General features: G+C 35.0%; 1 protein-coding gene and 1 long non-coding RNA gene across 7 annotated transcripts; both read left to right on the top strand.

The window, feature by feature from the left end:
• Window positions 1-4,741: 4,741 nt before the first annotated feature.
• On the top strand, window positions 4,742-5,835 carry LOC113328866 (cytosolic sulfotransferase 12-like). Its single transcript, XM_026575860.1, has one exon. The coding sequence runs from the start codon at window positions 4,742-4,744 to the stop codon at window positions 5,768-5,770; it is 1,029 nt and encodes a 342-aa protein (XP_026431645.1). The 3' UTR covers window positions 5,771-5,835.
• A 14,030-nt stretch (window positions 5,836-19,865) lies between these two features.
• Window positions 19,866-21,459, top strand: LOC113328663. 6 transcript variants are annotated; one of them, XR_003349509.1, is made up of 4 exons: window positions 19,866-19,923; window positions 20,008-20,153; window positions 20,931-21,205; window positions 21,380-21,459. It is a non-coding gene; the product is annotated as an uncharacterized LOC113328663 (long non-coding RNA). The 6 variants fall into 6 exon arrangements; XR_003349513.1 differs by having other exon boundaries at window positions 20,008-20,101; window positions 20,935-21,008; window positions 21,111-21,405; XR_003349512.1 differs by having other exon boundaries at window positions 20,931-21,008; window positions 21,111-21,405.
• The last annotated feature ends 2,977 nt before the right edge of the window (window positions 21,460-24,436 follow it).

The raw sequence follows: 24,436 nt of genomic DNA, 5'->3' as shown, positions 1-24,436 counted from the left end.
CTGCTGTCACTATACCCAACAATTCCTTTTGATCCTCCTCGACCATACTTCAATCCACAGCTGATTGTTCCTCTTAGATATCTCAATATCTGCTTTATTACATCACCATGAGACTTGCGTGGACTCTGCATATAACGGCTTGCTACTCCCACAGAGAAAGCCAAGTCTGGTCTTGTGTGTAAAAAGTATCTAAGGCATCCAACATTTCTTATATAACTCGTTGGATGAATCTCAGCTTCTTCTTGTGCTTCTACTTCTTCATTATTCTCAATGTTTTCATTATTCTCTTTTTCTTCTTGATTAACATCATTGTTTCCATTGGTATTGATGATTATGGGTCCTTCGCCTACATCAATTACTTGACCCCATCTCATGTGAAACATTCCTGGATCCCTACTTGGTCCATCATTAGTTTCTTTCCAGTTCCAGTTTGCTTTTTCATCGAATACCACATCTCGACTCACTATCACTCTTTTCGTTGTTGGATTGAATAATCTGTAAGCTTTGGATCCAGGCTCAATTCCTAGATTCACAAGAGTCTGAGATCGATCATCCAGTTTCTTAAGAGTTGCAGAATCAACTTTTGCGTATGCTTTGCAACCAAACACTCTTAAATGATCTATGTTTGGTTTTCTCTTTAAGATGCTATCTCAAATGAAAGGAAATAGTGCTGCATGGTACAACCTCTCTGAACAAATTGTTTACTTTGTACTTTCCCTGCAAAATTAAGATTGATCAGCAGGCCATACAAGAAGTATTTCACCTGTTTACTTTATATTTTCCCTGCAAAATTAAGATTCATCAGCAGGCCATACAAGAAGCATTTCACCAGCATATCAATACATAAATATTGCACCCACCATAAATACTTCCTAATAAAACAGAATGAAAAGATATATGAAAAGTAATGCAGAAACTCATCCTCAAGATTTCAATTAAACCATGCCAAGAAACATAATACTGTTCGCTAGTATTTGAATATTTTACTACTACAAAAAATAATTTGAACCAGCATCATTCTGTATTAAACCATGTCCCTAGAAGTTATCCAAAATTAATGTAGGCATACCTTGCGATGTATTTCGAAAAACTTGATCACTTCTCCCAGGTGGTTCCAGTATAACCCCTGCAATACTAATTCATCGCAGGGGATAACTATCAAACTTGCAATGTAAAACTTTCAGTCAATACTGCAAAGATTATATTCTCAGTGATGTACGTCTCAGTGATGTACGTCATATCCAAATCAAATCCTCCCTCCTGAAAAAAGGCATTAATAAAAAGTAAACAATGGTGAATTAAACAGAGAAAAAACAATATCTCATGGAACCAAAGAGGTATGTGTCGGAGTAAAAAGAGGGAGAAATTACTGGTAAGTAGAAGTAATGTGCTAAAAGAGTTAGTTCAGAATTACGTTCTTAAGATTAATCCACCACAAGACAAAGCAAGAAAAGAAATACTAACTTTGTTGATTTGCTTGGTATCTTCGTTTGTTTCGGGATATCATGTGTCGAGCCTTGACCAACACAGCTTTTACTGCATTCCATGAGGTGTAACCAAATACTTTTGTGAAGAATCCAAGAACACCAGTTTCTGTGAACAATGGGAACCTGCTTGCAAAACTGTTCTTCGGGTAGCAAACGGATTTTCGATGCCCCTGACTTTAATCCTGCTACACCTTAACATTAACAAAAAGTAAGAATTATTAGCATGCACTATAAGAAAATATTTACCATGTGAATGGATTCCACATCACAACACCATTTAGCCTGTAACAGACTTCTTAGTCAAGGCCATATTCCCATTATCTAAACCCAACCTCCTACAGAAAAAAGTTCAGTGCAACAGCATTTACAAATTCCAAGCATACAAAAATTACGTGGAGAATTTCTTTGACGAATATCAAAAAGAGAGTAAGATCTAACAAATATGTACGTCGGCAGTTCAACACAGTAACAAAAATATACAGTTTAAGTTGAGATCAAGCAAAAGCAACCATAGGAGGAATGTTTAACAGGATATGCTGCATTGTGTAACCTTTAAACTAGGGCTGTCAATGGGTACCCATTACCCGGATCCGGAACCGGATCCGGTATATTAGGGTCCGGTTCCGGGTCCTAAAGTTGGACCCATTAGCTACTTAGGACCCGGCGGGTAATTACCCGATTGGACCCGAATTTAAACGGGTCCAAACGGGTAATACCCAATGGGTACCCGCGGGTATTGGGTACCCGTTTATTCATTCTTTTATTCATGTTTTTAGCAAAATTATAAGTATTTTTCTAGTTTTAGCTTTGATATTTTACTCATTTAAAATTTTCTCTTACATTTAATCTTTATTTAGTACATTCATAAGAAATAATAATAATTTTTTATAGAAATTACTTAAATCCAAGCTAAAAAGAGAAATATATTAAGTTTTTGAGATTTTTTAAATAGTTTTCTTTAGACCCAATGGGTACCCGGAACCGACGGGTACCCGGGTATTTAAACGGGTCCGGTTCTGGGTCCACAAGTTTAGGAACCGGACCCGGAACCGTTAGGAACCGGACCCGACCTTTATAAGTAGGGTCCGGGTCTAGTGATACCTGGGAAGACCCGGACCCATTGACACCCCTACTTTAAACACAAATTAAAGATTCAACAACTTCCTTTACTTCATCCTCCGGACCAATGCCCAACTAAGAACAGTGCAAATGCTTAATAAACACCACCCTAATTAAATCTGTTGGAACAACTTAATTAAAAACAATTAATTCCACATTACACTGAAACCCTATAATTTTGATTGCACATTCAACTGGGAAAACCTTATGTATCAAAGGAAAAACCATGAACCCATTTCACCTAATTCCAAATGGAAAAACAGAAACAAAATAAATTAAACCTGTCTCAAGATAAGTGATATATCATGAACTGATTGCAGAATCTAATCTTCGTTGCATACCAACCAAACTCAAATTTTAAATCACCGTCGGTATTCAGATTCCCCTCTACTTCAGTTGCAGATACTTATGGCGGTATGAAGAACAATAACGGTAATAGATCACCATCATTTGGACAATTGGATTAAGTTATAATTATCTTCCATCCATTGATTAGCACCCAGAACATCTTGGAGATAACTCGACGGAGTTGGAGAACTGGATTTGTATCTCTAATTCGAAAGAAGAAACTGGATTTCTATAACAGAGTTAAAACCAACATTTTCTATCCAATTATACCGACCAAACCTGTTTGAATCTAACTTAATCAGAGTACTGAATCTAACCTGACCAGGGAGGGCAGTGTTGGTATAAATCAGATCAACTCAGTGGACGGGTTCAGGTGTCTCCAACTCGCACATGGTTGTTAGCTTTTTTAAGAGGTGTCTCCAACTCGCACATGGTTGTTAGCTTTTCCAACCTTTCCGTGAAATGGTGAATTTCCTTGAGGTTCGCTCATATAAAAAGTGAAATTAAATTTGACTGCATCTATTACCACTTTTCTTCTTCATTAATTTCCTTTCCACTGAAAAAACCACACTTGTTCTTTTTTTTCTTCTTTTTCATTAACTTTTTACTAGTTGTTTTCTAACAATTAATGGGTTCACAAAGAGCATGAAGTGACTCTAGGAGCAGAAAAATTCAGTTCACTCCTGGAGAATTTTGAGATAAGATTTGGGATTCTTGATATATTGATGGGTTTGCAAAGATTGTGGAATCTCGAATTTGAAGAACTGATGTTGTAACTTGATGATGATGAGATTGAAGTAGTTTATTTTTTTCGCTGAGTGTTTCCTAAGAAGATAAAAAGATTGATTAGTGTTTATTACTGTAAGTTTCAACAAATTTTGTTCCGGTTAAACTAATTTTTGTTAGGTAATTGAGAAATTGGTAAGAGAGATTTACAAATTTGAGGACTATTTTGAATTAGGGGAAGCATATTTAGAAAAAATTGGTAAAGGTTTATAGATGCACTGAAGGTGTATGGTTTTAGTTCTAAGATAGGTGTGAATTATCGTTATTTAAATATCAGTGGTAGGAAAAGCATATGGGTGATGATCATTTAGGGAGTAAAATCAAACCCTCTCTTATTGGCATTCAAACAGCCAACATCTATGGTGAGGGTGTTTGTTAAAATATAGAAAGTCAAGTGACAGTTCTTTAACGGTCTTTGATTAGTGTACAACCCTAATGCATCAATCGTGTATTTTATAACCCATACTCTAATTAAGCGATACATTTATGACCCTTTTACAAAATATTTCTATAAAAAAATTCTATCCACCAATTATTTTTAAAAATAGAAACAAAGAGATCTGTTTTGGTAATTTATTTTTGTATTCTCTTACAACTAAATTTCTGTATATTTTAAATATATTTATCTAAGCTTTTAAACAAATTAACTTCCTTTTAACCTACCTTTCTTGCGCAAGGTTTGATTGATAGTATGGATAATGTCTACTAGCTAGTCTGCGACTGAGTTCCACGTTCCCATGCAGGTAGCATTAACAGATTATATACGACCCTGATATATCTTTCACAACGATTAATACATACTAATAGAATCGCTTCCATATCTTATGCAAGGTTATTTTCAAACAGCTCTGTGTTCGCTGTTATCATCCTCTATATTCTTGTACTTGTTCTGCTATTATATAGCTTGTACAATCTTTTGAAGGGTACAAATGATCTTCTTGAATATCTATTTCTAAGTTACATGCTAGCTTGAGAAGCATCCATCAATCATCATTTCATTCATGGATCCAACACATTTACAAAAACTTTATGCTCTCAGTCGCAAAGGACTGAAACAACTAGGTCAGAGCGATCTCACCGAAGAAGTTGAAAATTTGTTATCTTCCTTACCGAAACAAAATGGATGGCTGACTTCAGCTCCTCTCTATCAATACCAAAACTTCTGGTACCCTGCTGTACAATTACAAGCTTTGTTAAATATCCAAAGAAATTTTCAAGCTCTTGATACTGATCTTGTGGTTGTCACAAACCCGAAATGTGGTACAACTTGGTTAAAAGCATTATGTTTCGCTGTCGTCAACCGGTTCCAATTCCATTTTGACAATACTACTTCCAAAAAAAGCCACCCTCTTCTTACAAACAATCCTCATATACTTGTTCCTTATTTGGAGTATTTTTACATGATTGATCAAAACCCGGATCTTACTTGTTTATCCTTAAGCACAACCCGTCTTTTGTCTACTCATATTCCTGACGCGTCATTGCCTGATTCCATTAAGGATTCAAAGTGTAAGCTAGTTTATCTTTGTAGAGATCCAAAAGATACTTTCATTTCATTTTGGAATTTCAGTAGCAAACTGAGACCCAAGAATACAGAAGATATTTCATTTGAAGAAGCTGTTGAAAAGTTTTGTGAAGGAGTTGTTGACTTTGGACCTTTTTGGGATAATGTTTTGGGGTATTGGAAAATGAGTTTGGAGAGTCCCGAAAGGGTTTTCTTTTTAAAATATGAGGAGATGAAAAAAGAACCTAAAACTCATTTGTTAAAGTTGGCAGAATTTTTGGGTGTTCCATTTTCAGTAGAGGAAGAAAATGATGGAGTACCCGAGGAGATATTAAAGTTGTGTAGTTTTGATAACATGAGCAACTTAGAAGTGAACAAGACGGGGAGGATAGCAGGGATTGGATTCAGCGTATATTTCCGTCGTGGTGAAGTTGGAGACCATGTGAATCATTTAACTCCTGGAATGATAGAGCAGTTTGATAAGATCACCGAACGAAAGTTTCTTGATTCTGGTTTGAAATTTTAAGTTTGTGTTATTATTACTATTATTATTATTCTGGTAAATTTCAGTTTGATCATTTTCGAGGTGCTCTCAAGTCATTTTGGTCCACCAATAAAAAGAACTTCATTCTTCATATCCGAGCACCAATATTATTTTAGAGTATTGTAGCATGAACTCGCATATGACAGTTAGGGACGTTTTTGGATAATATACGTGTCAAGAAATAAAAATAGGACACAACCTCGAAGTACATGGTCCGACCACATCTTATACAGAGGGTTGTAATAAAATGAACTTGTAATGATAATTAATTATGATAGTTCATATTGTAGAATGAATTTGTAATAAGTAGGTGTTCATTATGTAGAATGAACTCTTGATAGGTGTTCATGTTGTAGAATGAACTTCTAATGGTATTATATATGGTATTATGAACTCGTAATAATAGTTCATTGTACTAGTTCATTTTGTAGAACGAGCTCATATTATAGTTCATTCAAGCAATTCAAGCTAGTATGGTTGTTTCTTCAAGTAGATTATTTCGTAGAATGAACTCACTTGATAGTTGATTTTTAGCTAAAGAATAAGATAAAAGTTCAAAATTTTGAAATATAGCAACAACGATACTCATCGGATAGATTTCTTCGATTACTTTCCGAATATATAAAATTTATTATTATTTGTTTAATTTTTGGTTCAAAATATATCTAAATTTTTAAGCTTTTTATTTACTTTTATGATGAGAGAGAAAAACTGAAAGAAAAGGCGAAAAGGCTCTCTTCACTCTAATTAAAAGATAATGTCATCATTCATGGTATCATTCTAAGTGAGTATTAATTGTTTGTCCCAAGGCCAAATGATAATTTTTATACCAAACAAAAAATATATTTTTATTAGGGATGGCAATGGATAGCCGAAATCCGATATCCGTTTCCGAAAATCCGACATCCTATAGGATTTAATCCGACATATTGGATATCGGATATCGGAATCCGATAGCTTATCGGATAATACCTCTTATCGGAATCGGAATCGGATTGGGGTCATTCTGTTAGGTTAATATCCGACATCCGATAGCCTAGGGGTGTACTTGTAATCATACCCATCTGTTTTAGGCTATTAGTTTACATGTTTATCTTCTCGTCTTTCTTTCCCATTTTATTTTCTCTCGGCTACTCCTCCTTTCTCGATTCTCAGTGAAGATATTCACCGCCATCTCTCTCAACGCACCACTCAATCACCACCTTTCCTTCTTCTCTTCTTCGCTTCTTCTTCTTCTTCTTCATCTTCTACTTCTTGTTCTTCGATTTATCCAATCACAGATCCACAACAGAAAAGACGAATCATGAACCATCACCAGTTCACCACCACACCAGTAAAAGAAATAACTTAATAGGTAATTTATATGATATTCTCTCTTTATTCTTCTTTGATTATTATGTTACGTATTAGAATGATACGAAATTAAAACTAGGGTTTATGAAATCAAAAATACTCGGGGCTTTTTGGAAATTAGGGTTCATCATGTTGATTTAGAATTGAATCAATTGATATACTGAATTGCTTGTTTGGTGGTTATTTTCGATAATTATGTTCTCAATTTCATGTTTGATTTTAATTTTTTATCACTATTAACTGGATCCAAAACTTACAGAAGTTGCACAATCTTTTGAGATATTCAAAGCTGCTTTTTTGAAGATTGATTTGGATAATTGCAAGGTTATAAATCTTACAGTGGGTTTTGCTTAATTTTAATAACTTTTACAAGTTAATTCAGATTGAATGTTTGTTATTGGGTTAAAATTTTCAATCAAGTTTATTCATGTAGCTCAACTGTTTGATCTGTTGATTTTTCTTTTATCGGATAATACTTGTAATGGATTTTTCTTATAATAACTAGTTGCAAATGTATCCACCATTAATGTACCAATAGCATACATCATAGCTATAAAACCAGTAAATGGGAAACCCTATGGGCCATGGATTTTTTTCAGACATGGTGATGTTAAATTCTCAAAAGCATCTGGCAGAACATGTATAAACCCTGTTGCTAGTATAACTCCACCTGCAAATGCTTTTATCATAAAGAATATATTGTATTCTGGTCTTAATGCTGATACTCTTTTACCAGAATTCGTATACAAACACCAATTCCACTTGCTACTAATATTGATGCTATTGCTGTTAATTTGTATTTCAGAGCTTCTCTTTTGTTTCGTTTTTCCCCATTTCCGTCACATGAACACTCCGCATAGACCAGTACTGGAACAACCAATAATATGAGAACCTAAATATACACTGCTTTGAATTCAGTTTTTGGTGTTACAATGTAGAAGATGTCTCTCATGTTTAAGACTATTTGTTTTTCTTTTCTAATTGATTGTTTGTGAATGCAGATATGGAAGTCATCGACTGAAGTTGATGCAATGATGCAACATGTAACCAGGCAGCCAAGGAAGATCATCACTAGCAAGTTGTTTGACATTATTGTTAAGTCTGTGTACAAGAAGACATGGTTTTTTCTTTTTTGCTGTTGTGTACTTTAGTTTGCAGACTGTTTGGTTGGGTGTTTGTAGTTTTTTTTTTCATGTGTGATGTGACTGAGACACTGGAGTAGTGTTTGTGTGGGTTTTCTGTCACTTGAAAATTCCGTTAAATTTCAGCTTTTGCTTATGTCCAACAAAACCGGATATTAACGGATAAAAATCCGATATCCGATAGGTTAACCTTAACCTTATCGAATTGGATTCTTGATATCCGTCGGATGTTATCGGATATCGGATATCCGATAACCCTTAACCTTAACCTTATCGGTATGGCCAATATCCGGCGGATATTTATCCATTGCCAGCCCTAATTTTTATAAAGGACTCCGGAACAATTGAACCAACTCAACATGACCAAACAAACAGTATGGTTATTTGATAACTTCTACGTATTATTATTATTATTATTAATTTTTTATTATTATTGGATAAAAAGTATTTTTACAAGAAACCAGTCGGAAGCCTAGCAACAAGCTGAGCTTCACTAAGGACACTTATTTTTACTATTATTATTGTTATTAGTTCTCTTTTTCAAAAGATAGGGTTGGCTATTCAGAAAGGCGTCGGAGCATAACTTGTTGTCCGGCTTCCAACCATTTCTATGTAATTTCCTTTGTTTTAATAATAATAATCATAATAATGATAAAAAAAATTAATTATGAAGATGCCGCCCAGGGCTTTTATTGAAAAATAAAAGAGTAATATTTACAAAGGAATTGTAGGTAGTCGGGCTACAATCTGATCTCCGACACCTTTCTGAATAGCCAAGCCTATCCTATGAAAAAACGAATTTCCTATTTTGTTATTAGCATCATAATTGGTCAGGAAATACTTTAACCTCTTCAACAGAATGATAAAGTCATTTGCAAGTTCACCTAAAATGGAGAACGCCAAGGCACAAAAGACGTATCCTTGGGCCGCACACTTGACTAACTATTTATTGCGTTTACATCTAAGTGCCGCAGAAATGGCATGCCCCGGCACAAAGCTATTAATCCCTCCTCCTGCAAAGGGTGATACTCCGGTAACATCAAAGAAGGTGTCACGGGCATTTTCCCAATTGCATATGAGAATGTCAGCTGGTTTGAGGCCGCTATCATTGGCTGAAGAAAACCCCAATAATGCTTCCTTTCTAGTTGATAGAAAATATCCATAACGACATCTCTAACCAAGTCATGGAAGAACTTGAGGTCAACCTCACTCGCACAGTGGAAAGCGTGATCTCCGAAGATATCTATTGCCTGGTCATAACATGGACATATATAATCGTCAGGGAATAAGGGTATACCTAACCGGTATTGAGAGACAGCTCGAAATTGTCTTATCCCTAGCGTCTGATTAAGCACGGGGATGGGAATGGCTTTCAAGTTGTCCATTGCATGAGGAAGCTGGTTGCACTGCCACAATATTGCGTCTATATGTGTCAATGCAAACTTTGATGGTAACTCTCTTTTAAACAACGTAAAAAAACTGTGTTGCCAATGTTTTCATAGGATGGGTGGAAGTAGAGTTGACATCGAAAGAAGAGAGGATGCAAGCGTGCATATATCTATCCAGAGCAAGTTTATAATTGGTGCTCGGTGTTGAAGTGTCTTCGGAGCTCAGAATTGTGGTATGTAAATGCTGCGTCTGGAGGTCTGAGGCTAAGTAACAGTACTGGATGGTATCAGCCATTGTATAAATACCAAAGCCTCCCAAATTGATGGGCAGAGTGACCAATCTTTGTTGAAGAGGTCCAAAGCCTGCGCCGTCCCCAGTTACCAAGTGTCTGAGATATTGGAGCAGGTGATGATCATATTTGTCTGTGGATGCCTGCAAAGCTTGGTGGGATGTAGTGCGCAGCGTGAAATAGAGTCGAGAAACCCCAGTACAATTTTGTAAGAGCAAGAGTTCACTTTGAGTGTCCTTCAACTTCTTAATTGAGTCCATAAGGTGGATCGTTTTATCAGCTATCTGAAGTATCATATCACTTTTGTATTAGGCCGTCAAGTTCTCCATGGGATGTGGGGCAGCAGAATTGATGGTGAAAGTAATAGTGGCAGTCCACAAAATTGCATATAATTGTTGAAAGTAAACCGGAAGCCGCGGCATGGTATTGAGATGTCAATGGAGTTCAAAATGGAGTTCTGAAGTTGTTGAGTCTGTATTCATGATGCTACGTAACAGTATTTACTAGCATCCTCCATAGTGTGCACTCCTAAACCACCATCCTTTATTGGCAGAGTAGCTATCCGCTGTTGAAGAAGACGAACCCAGCACAATGCCCGGTGACCAAATATCACAGAAATTGCAATAGGAGCTAATCAAAGTGGCTTTTAGCTGGTTTCAAGACTTAAGGATTGGTTGTTAACATGGTGAAGTAAAGTTTAGAGACTCCAGAAAAGTTTTAAAAGAGCAAAATCTCTCACTGTAGGCATTTAAGGGTCTTAAAACGGTCAATAAGTATGATTGTTTTGTCGACTCTCTGCACAACAAGTCACTGCAGTATTTATCGTCCATACTAACAGGACCACTTAACAATTTCACTCCCCTTACTGGTCTACCTGTGTTGTCCTTAAAAACACCCTCCTCAAGGCATCTAGAATCTGTTGAAGGCCAGAATATTTTAGTCTTCCTAATGTTCATATCTGGTTTTATTATTATTATAATTTTTTTTCTTTGATAGCAGTTATTATGACTTATTGATAATTTCCCAATATAAGGAGGTAGGTAGTGTAGGTTGATTGCATGTATTGTTTTATACTTTATAAAAATTTGGTTCTTAGGATTGGAGGTGCATATAGATCACTGTTTACATGGTAACGTGTTATCGTTGGCTGTTGTTCCAACAGTGGTTACTCCTTTTAATAAGGAAGGAGAATTGACTCGGCTATTGATAGTAGAATCTGACGTGGAGATGCTCTGGGTAGTACAAATAGTGAATAGGGAGGCTATGCGCGCTTAGTATGATGAATAGCACGAGACATATTCGTTGGCTCGGGAAGCACAAGCTTCCGGGCGCGTGATATTCGAAATTCACCGTGTATTGGATAAAGAAATCTCCGCACGCTATGTGGCTGAACGTTTATTTCAAGAGTCTCCTCTCATGATGATTTATAGAGACTAGGAAATAGTTGGTTGTCGCACTTCCATAGCCAATCTGGCAGGTCCTCGATCACGTGGGTATGATTTAGCTCTGTGTTCTGTGTCTATCCTTGCACGTTCTTCTTTCTGATATGTGGGATGAATTGTAAATTTGTAACGCTTATTGGTGAGAAGGCACGTAGGGCCTGTGAAGAACACAATAAATGAGACTCTTGACATGGCGCAACAAGCTAATGCGTCCGTACATCAGTTGCTTGATAAGGCGCCTGGTGCTTCGGTGGATGCTACCACTAAAGATGATGAAGTGATTTTGATGATGCAAGATGTTGTCGTACTTTTATAGTAAAACACTCTTGAACAAGGAAGTAAGATTGAACTTGACATCATTTCATCATCGTTTTTTTTTATATATTATTTTTTGTGATATTTATGAGATCAATTCTTTTGAAATATCTATCGAATATTGTGACCGTTTTTCTTTATATAAATTGTCTCATTTATCAGATTGAAAAAGGGTTTAAGTATTTATTTAAGAAATAAATCTTATGTGTGTGGTTTAAGCACTAATTATCCGTTCTTAGTGATTAAAAATCACTTGTTTACTACATATATTTGTCCCCTTTTTTGTCAAAAGAATGACAAAGGCTCGAGCAAAAAATGGACAAACTAAAAGGACCTTACAAATCTAATAGACTTGTACAACCTATAAGAGTAAGCACGAGGGTTTCACATACTATTTTAGATAACCGATATTAAAAGCGAAACTACAAAAATAATTTATTTTCAATATGTTATCAAGGAAACAATTTTCCGAAGCAATTTTCCGTATAGTCCAACAAATCGACTAAGAAACTTAATTATATTATTGAACCGGTTGCATATGTACAATTGCTTGTTTTGGTAAGACCAAAATAAAGATCAAAATTAACTTTATTTTTCTCATCAGGCTATAATTATTCAGACAATAACTTAGACCTTTCTCTTTAGACAAGACAAACACTAGGTTAGTTAACTAGTTTTTCTTTTCAAGCAATTCGATTAGACTTGAATAATTGAATCCTCTAATTGATAAGTCTAATTACGATCAGAATTAACTTAGTTTATCTTATCCGGAATCAATTGGACTGAACAAAAGACCCCATAATTTTGTTAAGCCAAAAATATTAAATACAAACCAAAATAAGTTGACTTGCAATTATTTTTCTTAACCGGAAGCAATTGAAATAAATATATACATTACAGTACCGCAGTTGCACCGAATTTCTTAAAGTAAAAACCCTTGATATCCAACAGTAAAGAAGATATCAAACCATAAGCCAAATAAATATACACAATTTTTATTAACCGAAAATAATTGAATCAAATAAACTAATCGATACACAATAATGGAAATATCAATTGTACCAAAATTTTGTTAAAAAAGAAAAATATATGCAATATAAACATGCTTTTATTAAACAAAAAAAAAGATTAACTAACAAATAAAATCGTTAACTCAATTCTGCAACCATCTCTCCCCAAAAAGATAAATCACTAAGTACAAGTTCAAATAAGAACTCTCCCCTTGTGTGTTGTCATCCTCTCGCAAACAAAAAAGAACAAAAAAATAATCAAACTTAACCCGAGAAAGATTGAAACGGTTTTACCTAATGCGTGCCAATAAAAAAGTTGAAACTCGAAACACATATGTTATGTTAAATACAACTTATGTAAACATAAATTGACTATCCAACATAATGTGACTTTTCACATATATGTTTCAATCGGAACACCTTATGATCCTTTGATAAAACCTACCAACATGGGATAGAACTTAATCCCGCTAAATCAAAAATCCATACAAACCATAAGGGCTACACAATTTGAGATTGAATATTAATGAAAACTGAAGTCAGACATCTTGTAAATTCGGAATCACATAGCAAAAATATAAATATTCATGTATAGGCTATGTAATCAGAAACTATCAAATACTGAAACAAAAATTATAAAATAATAATTTTTTTCATAATAATATTTTTGATACTTTTTTTCAAAATAACCCTTATACAAAGATATCAAAATAAATCAACATATTGGTGTCTATTTTATGGATCAAGTATCTCGGTAAATGACTTAATCCCTAGATGTGCTCTGTTTATTCACTGGGGTTTCAAGTTCTTGAGTTTCCTCTTTGTTTTTAGCTGATTGAGTCGCCTCTTCAAAAGATTCACTTCCAAAATCAACTTCAAAAGATAAGCGTTATACTTCGTAATCTAATTCCTTAATACTATGATATTACTATTATGATCATGTCTAACTACTAGAATATTATTTATATACAACTTTGCATGTTATGTTTTCAATATGCACGACATGAAAGATATGTTAGGAATTGAAACAACTTCAAGTCAATATTATTAACCTCAAGTGGAAAGATGATGTCTTCGTTGTAGTCGTTACTTCTTCACATTATTCAGGTCTTCGGAGTAATACTTGTATGTCTCAACATTCGTAGACTTTGTAGTCTAACCTAAACGAAGTTGTCTCTAATATTTAATCAAGAGACTCTAAATGAGTTTTTATACTAAAATATGAAAACCAAACTTGACATACCAACCGAGCTACGCTCTAATATTATTTATAAAAGAAAATATGCATCAAACATCAACCATGACTTGATGCTTCACTCTTCAACATATGCATAGCTTCACGCTTTCAATACCTTGATTCTGATGTTTAAATAATAGGTGTTACGCTTTGTGGTGACATCTTTTCATATTAATATTTGCATATTTCTACGTAATACCCTATTACAATAACCAAAAAAGAAAACAGGAAATAAAGATAAACTATTCATTTGATTCGCGTTAGCGAAAAGAGATAGAAAGGAATGGAGATCCTCCATAAGGATAGTTAGGTATGACTAGAGGTGTAAAGTCCAGCACGAGTACAGACTAGCCCAGAATGTTAAAATTTGAACCCAACCCATCCTAGCACGTGATTTATCCCAACAAGGCACAACATGGTAGCTTCATGTGCTTGGCCGCGCCATACTATTTGGCCCAGTGACACAATACAACATGTTGCAAGGATAATCACGTGGAGGGACGCGATACATGTTAAAAAAGTACGTCATAACATGCATACGACACTACACAATACGAAACAATACACCACATTTTTTGTATGTTTCACATAAGAGTCTTATTGTAGACAATTTTTGACATTTTATTTTTTTCATATTAATTTATTTATATTAAAACACATAATATCTAAATATTTAAAATATATTTATTTTGAAAAATATAAAATGAATATGCTAGGCACAACATGGCACAACATGATTATTTTTCTAACCACATTACAACATATCATGCCTACGAGCATGGCCCAACATAAGACACCTTGATCTATAATACGACACAACATGACACGTAACATGTTGGGATCGCCTTTCAATGGCCTGGGGTTGGCCGTCTTATTTTACACCTCTAGGCGTGATGATGGGTGGTCATCACCCATATTAGAAAATATTGATATTATTGTATTATTAGGAGATATTATATATTTATCTATATATTGTTTATATGGTTAGGAAATATAATAATTATGAAAGATATTATTTTGAGTTAATGCTAGCCAAATTTGTTTTATGTGCCATTAAATAAACCCAGAAACAATGAGAGTAATCATCAACAATAGTAAGAAAATAGTGTGCCCCGCATGAATATGAAGTACGGTACGCACCCCATACATCACAATGAACTAAACTGAAGATGTTTATAGTTTTATTCTCACTAATAGGAAAACTAGCACGAGCTTGCTTAGCCTTAAAACAAGTCTCACGTGGTCTATTGAGAAACTTGTGGCAATCAACGTTATTCATACCAGGAAGCAAAATAATAATCTTATTAGAAGGATAGCCTAAACGCCTATGCCATAAGTAATAATTTTCACCATAGTAACTCGATTTGCCATAATCTTTGCTCCATTTTAGAAGATATAGACCCCATCTCGTTCCTCCCCAACACCAATCATCGTCATCGTAGTGCGGTCTTGTATCACACACAACTTATCAGTCAAGGTGACAATACATTTCAGATCTTTAATTAAACATGCTAACGAAATCAAGTTGCAGTGAAGATCAGGAACGTATAAAACACGATATAATCTCATATTGTCTCCAAACACCACAAAGCCTTCACATGAAGCAATTGTTTACGTGCCGTTAGGAAGTTTTACATAAGAAAAACCTATTTGATATGTTTTATACAACAACTCTTTCCTTCCTGTCATATGCCTTGAAGCCCCTGTATCAAGTATCCACTTCTTAGAAAGTTTTTCCTCCGAACCCTCCTAATTTGAAGAATTAAGCATATTCACAATAACTTCCCACTATGTATCAGTGAGAGTATTAGCAAGTGGTACTCGATCTTGTGATGAAAGATAATTTCCAGTTGAATTCACATCAATTTTCATAAGTGCGGTATTAGCAACAATTTGTTCATCTTGTTCATAATTATCGTCATTCAGGTTCACCAGAGAAATCATAGTACCCGTTTAATTCAAAGAATGTAATTAAATTGATTTTAAGTTATTTCGATTCTAGCTCAGATGCCATGAAACGACAAGGTCAAGAATATTAATCGAAGTTTTCTTATTGAAAAGCTTGATTACAAAAGTGGTATACCCTTAGGCTAAATAGGAAGATGACCCAAAAACCTATTTGGCTAGCATTATCTCAAAATAGTATCTTTTGTAACTATTATATGTCCTAACCATATAAACAATATATACATAAATATACAATCTCCCTCCTTAAAGGCCTTGACAAAATTTGCTCTGACATTGAAAGATGATGAAATCCTCGCTTTATATTGGCCGAAATATGCCTTTTCTAATATAAAAGCTATGGTGAGGACACTTGGCATAACTCTATTGGTTGGAAAATTAAAATTTGGTTTACACTTTGTTTATATCAAGTACTTAACGGTCCGTTATTAAAGCCATCTACAAAAAAGAAGGTAAAAAGAAGGTAGACAATACCATTGTTAGAGTTTTACCCTAAATAATTTTGTTACACCGCGTTTACACCAATATTTAACTCTACGTTAGTAATACAGTTACAGGTGGAAGTATACTTCCATCAAACTTTTGTAATTTATTCCCGTTCAAAATCGTGTAATGTTTTACAAACTTATTTAAGGAAACAGAACAATATAATGTTTTACAAACTTATTTTAGGAAAAAGAACACATTCAAAAAAAAAAAGGAAACCAGTCTCATAAGGAAACCGTTTTAGTCATCTATAAATAGTACGTTCGCTACAAAAATTCAATTAAAAAAAAAGGGGGTGCAGTTTCCATCAGAAAAGAACGGCAAGCTTTCATCAAAACTAAATCAGAGACTGTACACTATAAACCATAATCGAGGATAGAACATCGAGAAAAAAAAGGAGATTATTTTACAAACGCCAGTTGGAAAATAAATAAGTTTTTTATGATCTCTAGACGAGCACAAAAGAAATTGTTTGAATTCTTTTGATTGTATTCTTTTTCAGATTCAATTCCAAATTTTGGAATTGTATCTTCAAATTTTGATGCGCTTTGGCTATTGTTTTGATTTGGTTCCGAAGATGAAGCCATGATTTGGATGATTTTATAAGGGTTCGCTTTGGATCTTCTGTTTTTGCGCGTGTCTAATTTTGATGTTGGGGACCGAACGTGTGATGTTGCATAAAACATTATGGTATGCATTAAAAAGATCCATAAAATACGCTATTAATTTTCACTATTTTCCAATTTGATCATGTGGATTCATATCTTGATGTAATATAAGTAATTAGCTTAAAACTCACAACGGCATGTCAGGTACGTGGAGATTTTAGATGAGCAATTAGCTTTTTTTATTTTTGTCGTGGACATACATTGGTATATTCTCGAGTTGAGTTGCGATAAGAATTTTTCTTTAGTTTCATGGGATTTTGATTTTCAATTGAGTTTGAATTTTCTTGAATTCACGATAGCAAAGAAAAAATTTCATATTGTTAGCTGGATTCATATCTTTTTTTGTAGTTAAAAAGTTCAGATAGATTTTGATATATGTCTTCATTACCATTCAAGTACACATGCCATAGGTTTTGACAAAGGTGTTATTTACCATGAGGTATTATTTTCTAACTGAAACGTGTTTCTAATAAATTTTTATTCTTCCATCTATGGTTATCTAAGATGCAAAATGGACATCAACATGAAATAGTGTTGGAACACTCGAAAGGTAGCATGAATAAGACCGAGTAAAAACAAGGCCTAAGTGCGTGGAACTTTGGTGCTGCAGACTTGAAACTTCAAGCGTCCCTGGTATGTCGCACATTTGTATCAACTAATAACCTTTGTTGTTTGTTCCCCCTACAGAATAGGTGATCCTCAAATGTTTATGGTAAGCTGATACTGATTATGTCGATTTGTACTTTTGTTTGTTTATATTTTGATTGGTATATTTTACTTCTCTGGCCATTTAGTATGTCTTCGTTGTTGAACCACTTGTGGAAATCATGCTACTCTGTTTACTGATTCGAATATAAGAATGAAAGGTAAAGAAGTACACCAATTTACGATTTCAGTTGATTACTTACATGGCCGTTAATGTTGTTCATCTCCTCTATATGCACATATCATGTATTAGCATATGGAGCTAGCCTCCAAAAACAGCAGAATATACAACCGAGAGGGGCCAAAATGATACGAAACTTTTATAGTTACCGAAGATTTTTTTTTTTTTTTTTTGATCGATAAATAAAATTGTATTAATGAATGAGTAAGGACAAGTACAAACCCCCTTGTTACTTTAGATCCCTTCTTAGATTGTAAAGATGCAACTCACTAACAGTTGTGAGAGCCCAAATAGAACCAAATACATAGGAAAACCCATAGCCCACTAGAGGAAAAAAAGAAGCCCCCAGTTCCCCAACTTTGAGCCGCCACCTCCACAAACTTGTCGTATCCACAACCACCTCCACCACGAAATCGTCGCCACTTTTTCCATCATGCTAAACAGGTACCTGAGTTGATGAAATCAGTGATTGAGAGATGATGATGATCAATACGTGATATTAGTACATAGTACTCCCCACACATTTGAACGAGAACGCATTGCAGCAACACTTTGAAATCCTAACCAGTAATTGGTAGGCCCTAAAATACCTATCACAATAACAACTTTGAAAAGCCCACTTACATTGAAAGCCCAGAGCCCAGAAGCCATAGAACAAAAAGAATGGAAACCCTAATAATTATGTTTCTAGAAACACTACAAAACAGAAGGGCTCTTGGGACGGTCAAAAAAACGTCCCAAGAGGCAAAAGGCCGTCCCAAAAAGGTATTAGGGACGGTTTTGTTAGCGTCGCCCGATCCACCGTCACTAATACTTCTGGGGACGGTTTGGGTTCTAGGGACGGACTTATAAAACCGTCAGTAGTACTTTTTGGGACGGATGTAGGGATGTAGGGACCGTTTCTTAATCCGTCCCAGATGTATTTCCAACGGTCATATAATGCCTATTAGTAACACCTAATAAGCGTTGCTAAAGTTCAAAAATAAAATAAAATTTCTTTTCAGTTTCTTTGGCAGGATGCCTTTCCCTTTACCCTGTTAAACAATCATTCAGACTGCATTTTATCCCAAAATAGATTCTCACTCATGAAATCAAGTTGTTTACAAAAAAGATTCAGTCATTTACACTACCAAGTCTCATACAAAAAGAACAAAAAATATGAAAACACTAGTACAACAATGGTTTTTGGTCACGGTTGACCTTGTCTCGGTTGCATCTATAAACGGGACTAAAGTTTTGTTTGTCCCGGCCAAATATGTTTCCGTAACTATTTCATCTCTCTTTAGTTACGGGTGCACTCGACTCGTGTCTAATTAACATCATTTCACTTTTTCTAAACACGATTAGAAGTTAGAACTGCTTTGTTTTCTTAATCCACTTTCTACACTCCCGGTCTCACACGATCTACTCCAACTCCGTGCACCTTCTTATGTTTTATAGCAATCGTTCCTCCATTTCTTCTCCTTGTCGTTCAACACCAAATAAAAACCTTCTTTTATCTGTCAATTCAATGTTTTTAGGGAGTTCCTGCTCGATCTGATTTCCTTTTCCAATAGAGTTTGAATCGGAGGTCCAATCAGTCAATGTTTCTGTGAAATCAGAATTACATAGTTCAGATAAATTTTATGGTCAAAATTAGAGGAATACTCAATGAACAACGCGTTTTGCTATTTGATGGTGAAACTGATGTTCGATTAATTTCAAGTGGCTTGGGTTTTTTCTGGTAAGACTTTGAATCCGTTAATTTGTAGACTCGCTTTTGGTTAATAGATGTAATTGGTTAACAGATGTAATAAAGTGTTGAATGATTGAATTCTTTGTATTTTAGTGTTTTCTTATTTGAAATAAGGGCACATTGTTTTTCCAATTTTGATTGTGTTTGAATTTAAAAATAGGCACCGTAAGCATTGCTGGAATGTGGGAGATGCATGCCTTTTCCCTTTTATGTGAAAGGTAAGTTAGTTTCTTCCTTGGCATCTTATATTGTGCTGAAACCTATTTTAAAGATGAATTGGTTTTCTATGTTTTCTTTGACAGTGAACCCAAGGATCATAATGGCAATTAAATTCGGAGTTGACGTTAGATTCTTGCGCTTATAAGGCTGTATAAAAATCGAACTTCCCTTCATGAGGTTACTCTCCTTCTTCCTGCTTGGTGATTGATTTCGATATCCTTTACCTAATGTGAGTTTGATTTGATTTTGTCACAGCACCTATGTATAATGTATTATACCTATCTTGGCCTTTCCATATGAGATTTTAAAGCTCTGCTTAAGTTGTAGTTCAGTTATATGTGGTTGATTTGCAGGTAACTATCATTGTATCTTCAGTCTGAAGTATTGTCCTGATATTTAAGTCGTGTGATTATGTTTTCTCCTTCATGCCTTTCATCCACTTATGATACACAATTTGTTATCTGAAAACTTGGACACATGATACCAAATCAAGGGAAAATGATGCAAGTTTCATAGACTCTAAACCCATTTCTTACATATTGAGTTTTTTTTAATGGGATGAACTGCTATGATTCGTCAACTAATTCTGTAACTTCTTAATGAAACAGAAAGTTAGTTTGGCACAATAGTTTGCTCTATTTTTTCTAGGGCCACCGTTGTTGGCTTAGGAAAACAACTGTAAGGCGATGCTTACTGCTGCATAAAGTGTGTAGACAGACTCAATATGCGACTGTAGTTGATCGAGACTTCTAAATCAGAATATTAGAATGTTAGTCTCGTTTCCTTTGTTTTTCCCCTTCTCAAGAATATGGATCTCTATATTCTCTCAGTTTTTAGTTATTATGTATCAGTTTATTAGTTTCAGAAATTTGGAGTTCTGTTAGTTCTTAGTTTCACTGGAAGCTTAAAATTGTTATAGTTATTTTGTAATAGTTTATCACACTTGTATCTGCAAACCATTGAGTTTTATATTAAGCTAATGTTTTTCTTATGTTTGTGTGCTAAGTCAGGTAAGGTCGATCAGTTCTTCCTGAATTGTGGTATCACTACATTGCATCTCAGGAACATCCAGACTTTAAGCCTTGTACGCATATAGCTTCTCTCTGTGTCGTTAGCTGATGGAAGAACATCAACAAGGGTGAAGAACTCATCCTAGTTCATTTTATTCGATTTTTTCTTATCACAGGTGAAAAATTGGAAAAACCATCGAGTTTTGTAGCTCGGGCTCAGTATCTACCTAGAAGCAAAATTACTTTGGGGAAAATGTAGTTGTTGTCCCAGGTATCCTTTCTAGAGTTTCTCTGCCAATTTCTTTTTGGTCTTTCACTTTTTATGAGTTTCTCCATTTCTTTATGTGAGGAGGACACAAGTCAAGGAGCTTGGATAGGCCTTGCCAAAAATATCTTGTGGGTCCCTTTAACTTTGTTTACACAAATGCTTTGCTTTACGATGTAGGACGCTAGATTTTCTGCACATTGGTTGCTTTAAATAGTATTGGATGAAGGTGATTTTTAGATAGAAGGATCGCTGGAGTTACTTACACCTGCATGCACGTTGGAGATTCTAGGAATGCCTCTCACACTTGAAAATGCTGAATGAAGAAGGGGAGTGATCTCTGCTGCTGTGCCAATTAATCATGCAATACCCTGATGTTGAAAGTTCTTGTAGAGTGCAAGACTGGTCATGCTTCTTGAGCTACGCTCTGACTAAACTCATGGCTGCTGAAACTATTGGTCTTCTTCCATGGGAGAAATAGTTGTTTTACGAAGAAACAAAAACTTCCTTGAATCACAGAATCAAAGAGGTGTAATCGATTTCAATTGTTTCTCCATTGGCATAATTGCTAGTGTTGTTGTTGGATTTCAAGCAACCGGACAGATCTAGTATGTACCTCTCTTGCAACTTTTTACCAGTGTATATATTCTTATGTTTTTCTTCTAGTTTGAAGACTATATTTTTTTATTTTGATCTAACTGGTTTATTATATAGATTACTAAAGAAAAAACCATATGTGAATCTCTTGTAGCATAAGAGGGTATTGGTTTGAAATTTGAGGAAGCTCTTCAGTCATCCCTTCTTGGATAGGTATGGTTTGTTCCCTCATCTCCTGCTGTCATTAGAATCATATACTATGAGCAATTAAAAGCAGGGTTCATAGGGTGGTGAAGACGTACCCTATTATAATCCAAGATTAAATGGTTCTCAGTCATTGGTATAGAAAACTAATTTCTAAAGATAAAAATATAAATATAAATTTTCCACGTACATAAGAAAGCAAGCTTGGGGTGTTAGAAATGGAAAGGTCAGTGGTTTCTTGGATTTAATTTATCAGTCACAGCTTTGAATTTCATTTTTCTGACAAAGACAATTAGGCCAGCTTGGAAGTGTTACCGGTGTCTACAGGACACTTGTGAAGCATGTCGCAAGTGTCCACGGATACATCCTAATTGATTGTTTGGTTATCTTATTTGCGAATTAAGTTTAGTGTTTATTTTAGAAATCTTGGATAACTGTTAATCATCATAGGTTCATTACATCACTTATTCAATGTTCTCAATAGATGGACATAATTTTTTTGTTCCGTGATGAATCATTGTTTTTGTTTTGATTGTGGTCTATGCCATGAGGTCCGAATTTTCTTATTTCTCTCTTTAGTTGTGGGAGCTTATAAGTCTACTGTAGGTAGGTAATCTCTTTTACAACTTCTAGCTTACGTTGTTTCAGGCATTGTGTCGCAGTTCTTGTATTACATGTTATTGGGTGATTTATGTTATACATTTTTTTTTGAGCAAGAACAAGGACTGGTATTCAGTAGCAACTCCACGAATACACGATTGGTTGTTATCGAAGTACTCAAGTCTGACGGTTATGGATCCATGCACCAATTGCGCCAACCAAAGAGTGCATAAAGGTAGACCTTTCTTAATTTTCGTCGAATCTTGCAGGGTCTAACTCTGGCCATGCTAATTTTGCACCGTTTGTTCCCATTAGTGAATGAATCTCATTATCTTTTTTACCTTACCTTAGTTTCCCTGTGAAAAAGTTTATCCATGAAGGTATGAAATCTAAATAATTGTTCTCCCGTCAATTTGATTTAATCTTGGGGCATATATATTTAGTTTTGAAGAATCGTGTAACTTACACAAGCCGGTGTATTTCATTTGGTTTGTTATTTATTCTGTCATCATTGAGTTCAAATGTATTTCAATAATTGATTGCTTGGTTTAACATCTTGTTTTGCAGCTAAGCGACATCTTAGCAGCAGAGTTTTTAGGAGGTCAGTGTGAGTGCACACGCAATGGAAATGCAATTCTCCTTCCTAAACGTTGTTCGAGGCGGCCCTTCCTACTCTTTTAGGAGAAACCTCGTTTTCATACTGATTGTGTTCACTCTAGTAGAATGTATATATCAAGATACATGTAAACTATAGTGATTTTTCACCATGTAATCATATTCAATGGCCTGCTTGGTATAATTTTATCCAGATATTTGTTTCTGCATTTCCTATTCCCTTTCTCAGTAATAAGGATTTAAGATAATTCTGACTCAAAAGTTTACACATTAAAGCCAGTGTGTACGTTTTGGACACTGAATATATGGGATCCGAGTCCAACATACAAATTAGTCACGGTGCAGTACAAAAATTCGTGTCCGTTTGATAAATTTGGTCCCAGTATCTTTTAGCATCCCGTGACTATTAAGAAAATTTGTCACGGTTTCTATTAAAAACCCGTGACTAATAAGTAATTTTGACACAGTGATCCACCGTGACAAAAGTCTATGACTTTTGGCCTCGCAGGCTTTAGTCACGGTTTTTCAGAAATGAAATACCGTGACCGTAGACATTTGGACACGGTAAATTACCGTGTCTAAAAGCCATTTTTGTACTAGTGAAAACAACCAAAAGGTGATATTTTCAGTCTGCACTGGAAGTGTATTTGAGTGCTTCTGCTCCAGAATGACCCTTTATAGCTCCTGAAATTAACTAAACAAATTGTATCCTAAGCTGTATACTCAGTTCATGCTTGCTCATAAGAGAAAATGGAAATGAACAGTTTGAGCAGCTTCACACGGTAGAACTGGACTCACCTATTGAATAGTTGTATCTTGATGGACGAAAATAATTGAGTAATAGAGCTTGCGGATCAAAAATGAAGGAACCTAAATTGAGGGATACCAAAAGAAACAACAATATTAGTAAGGTTATATACTTCTGAAGTCAAAAAATAGAAAAACCTTTGACCAATTCACTCAAAAAATGATCTAGAACTGTTATTTGCCCGAAAAGATTAAGAAACATATTCTCTTGCATGACATGCTCATAACAAAGAGATAAGGAAAGAATAACACAAAATCTGCTAGAATAAGGTGTATACAGTATCATGTTGAAATAATAAATAATAGAACTCACATGATTTTGCATCAGCGGGTCATTAACGAATCCAAGAATCTTATAGTACATTCTCAGTTGTTGTTATGTGACTTCTTGGAACCCCTCCCAGAGACTTAGAT

This window comes from Papaver somniferum, unplaced genomic scaffold, assembly GCF_003573695.1.
Source record: "Papaver somniferum cultivar HN1 unplaced genomic scaffold, ASM357369v1 unplaced-scaffold_114, whole genome shotgun sequence".
Classification (NCBI taxonomy): Eukaryota; Viridiplantae; Streptophyta; class Magnoliopsida; order Ranunculales; family Papaveraceae; genus Papaver; species Papaver somniferum.
This window is presented reverse-complemented; position numbering and strand designations above follow the sequence as displayed.

Bases quoted from the DNA above. Each gene is read 5' to 3' on its own strand.
- LOC113328866 (XM_026575860.1), top strand. From the start codon at position 4,742: ATGGATCCAACACATTTACAAAAACTTTATGCTCTCAGTCGCAAAGGA.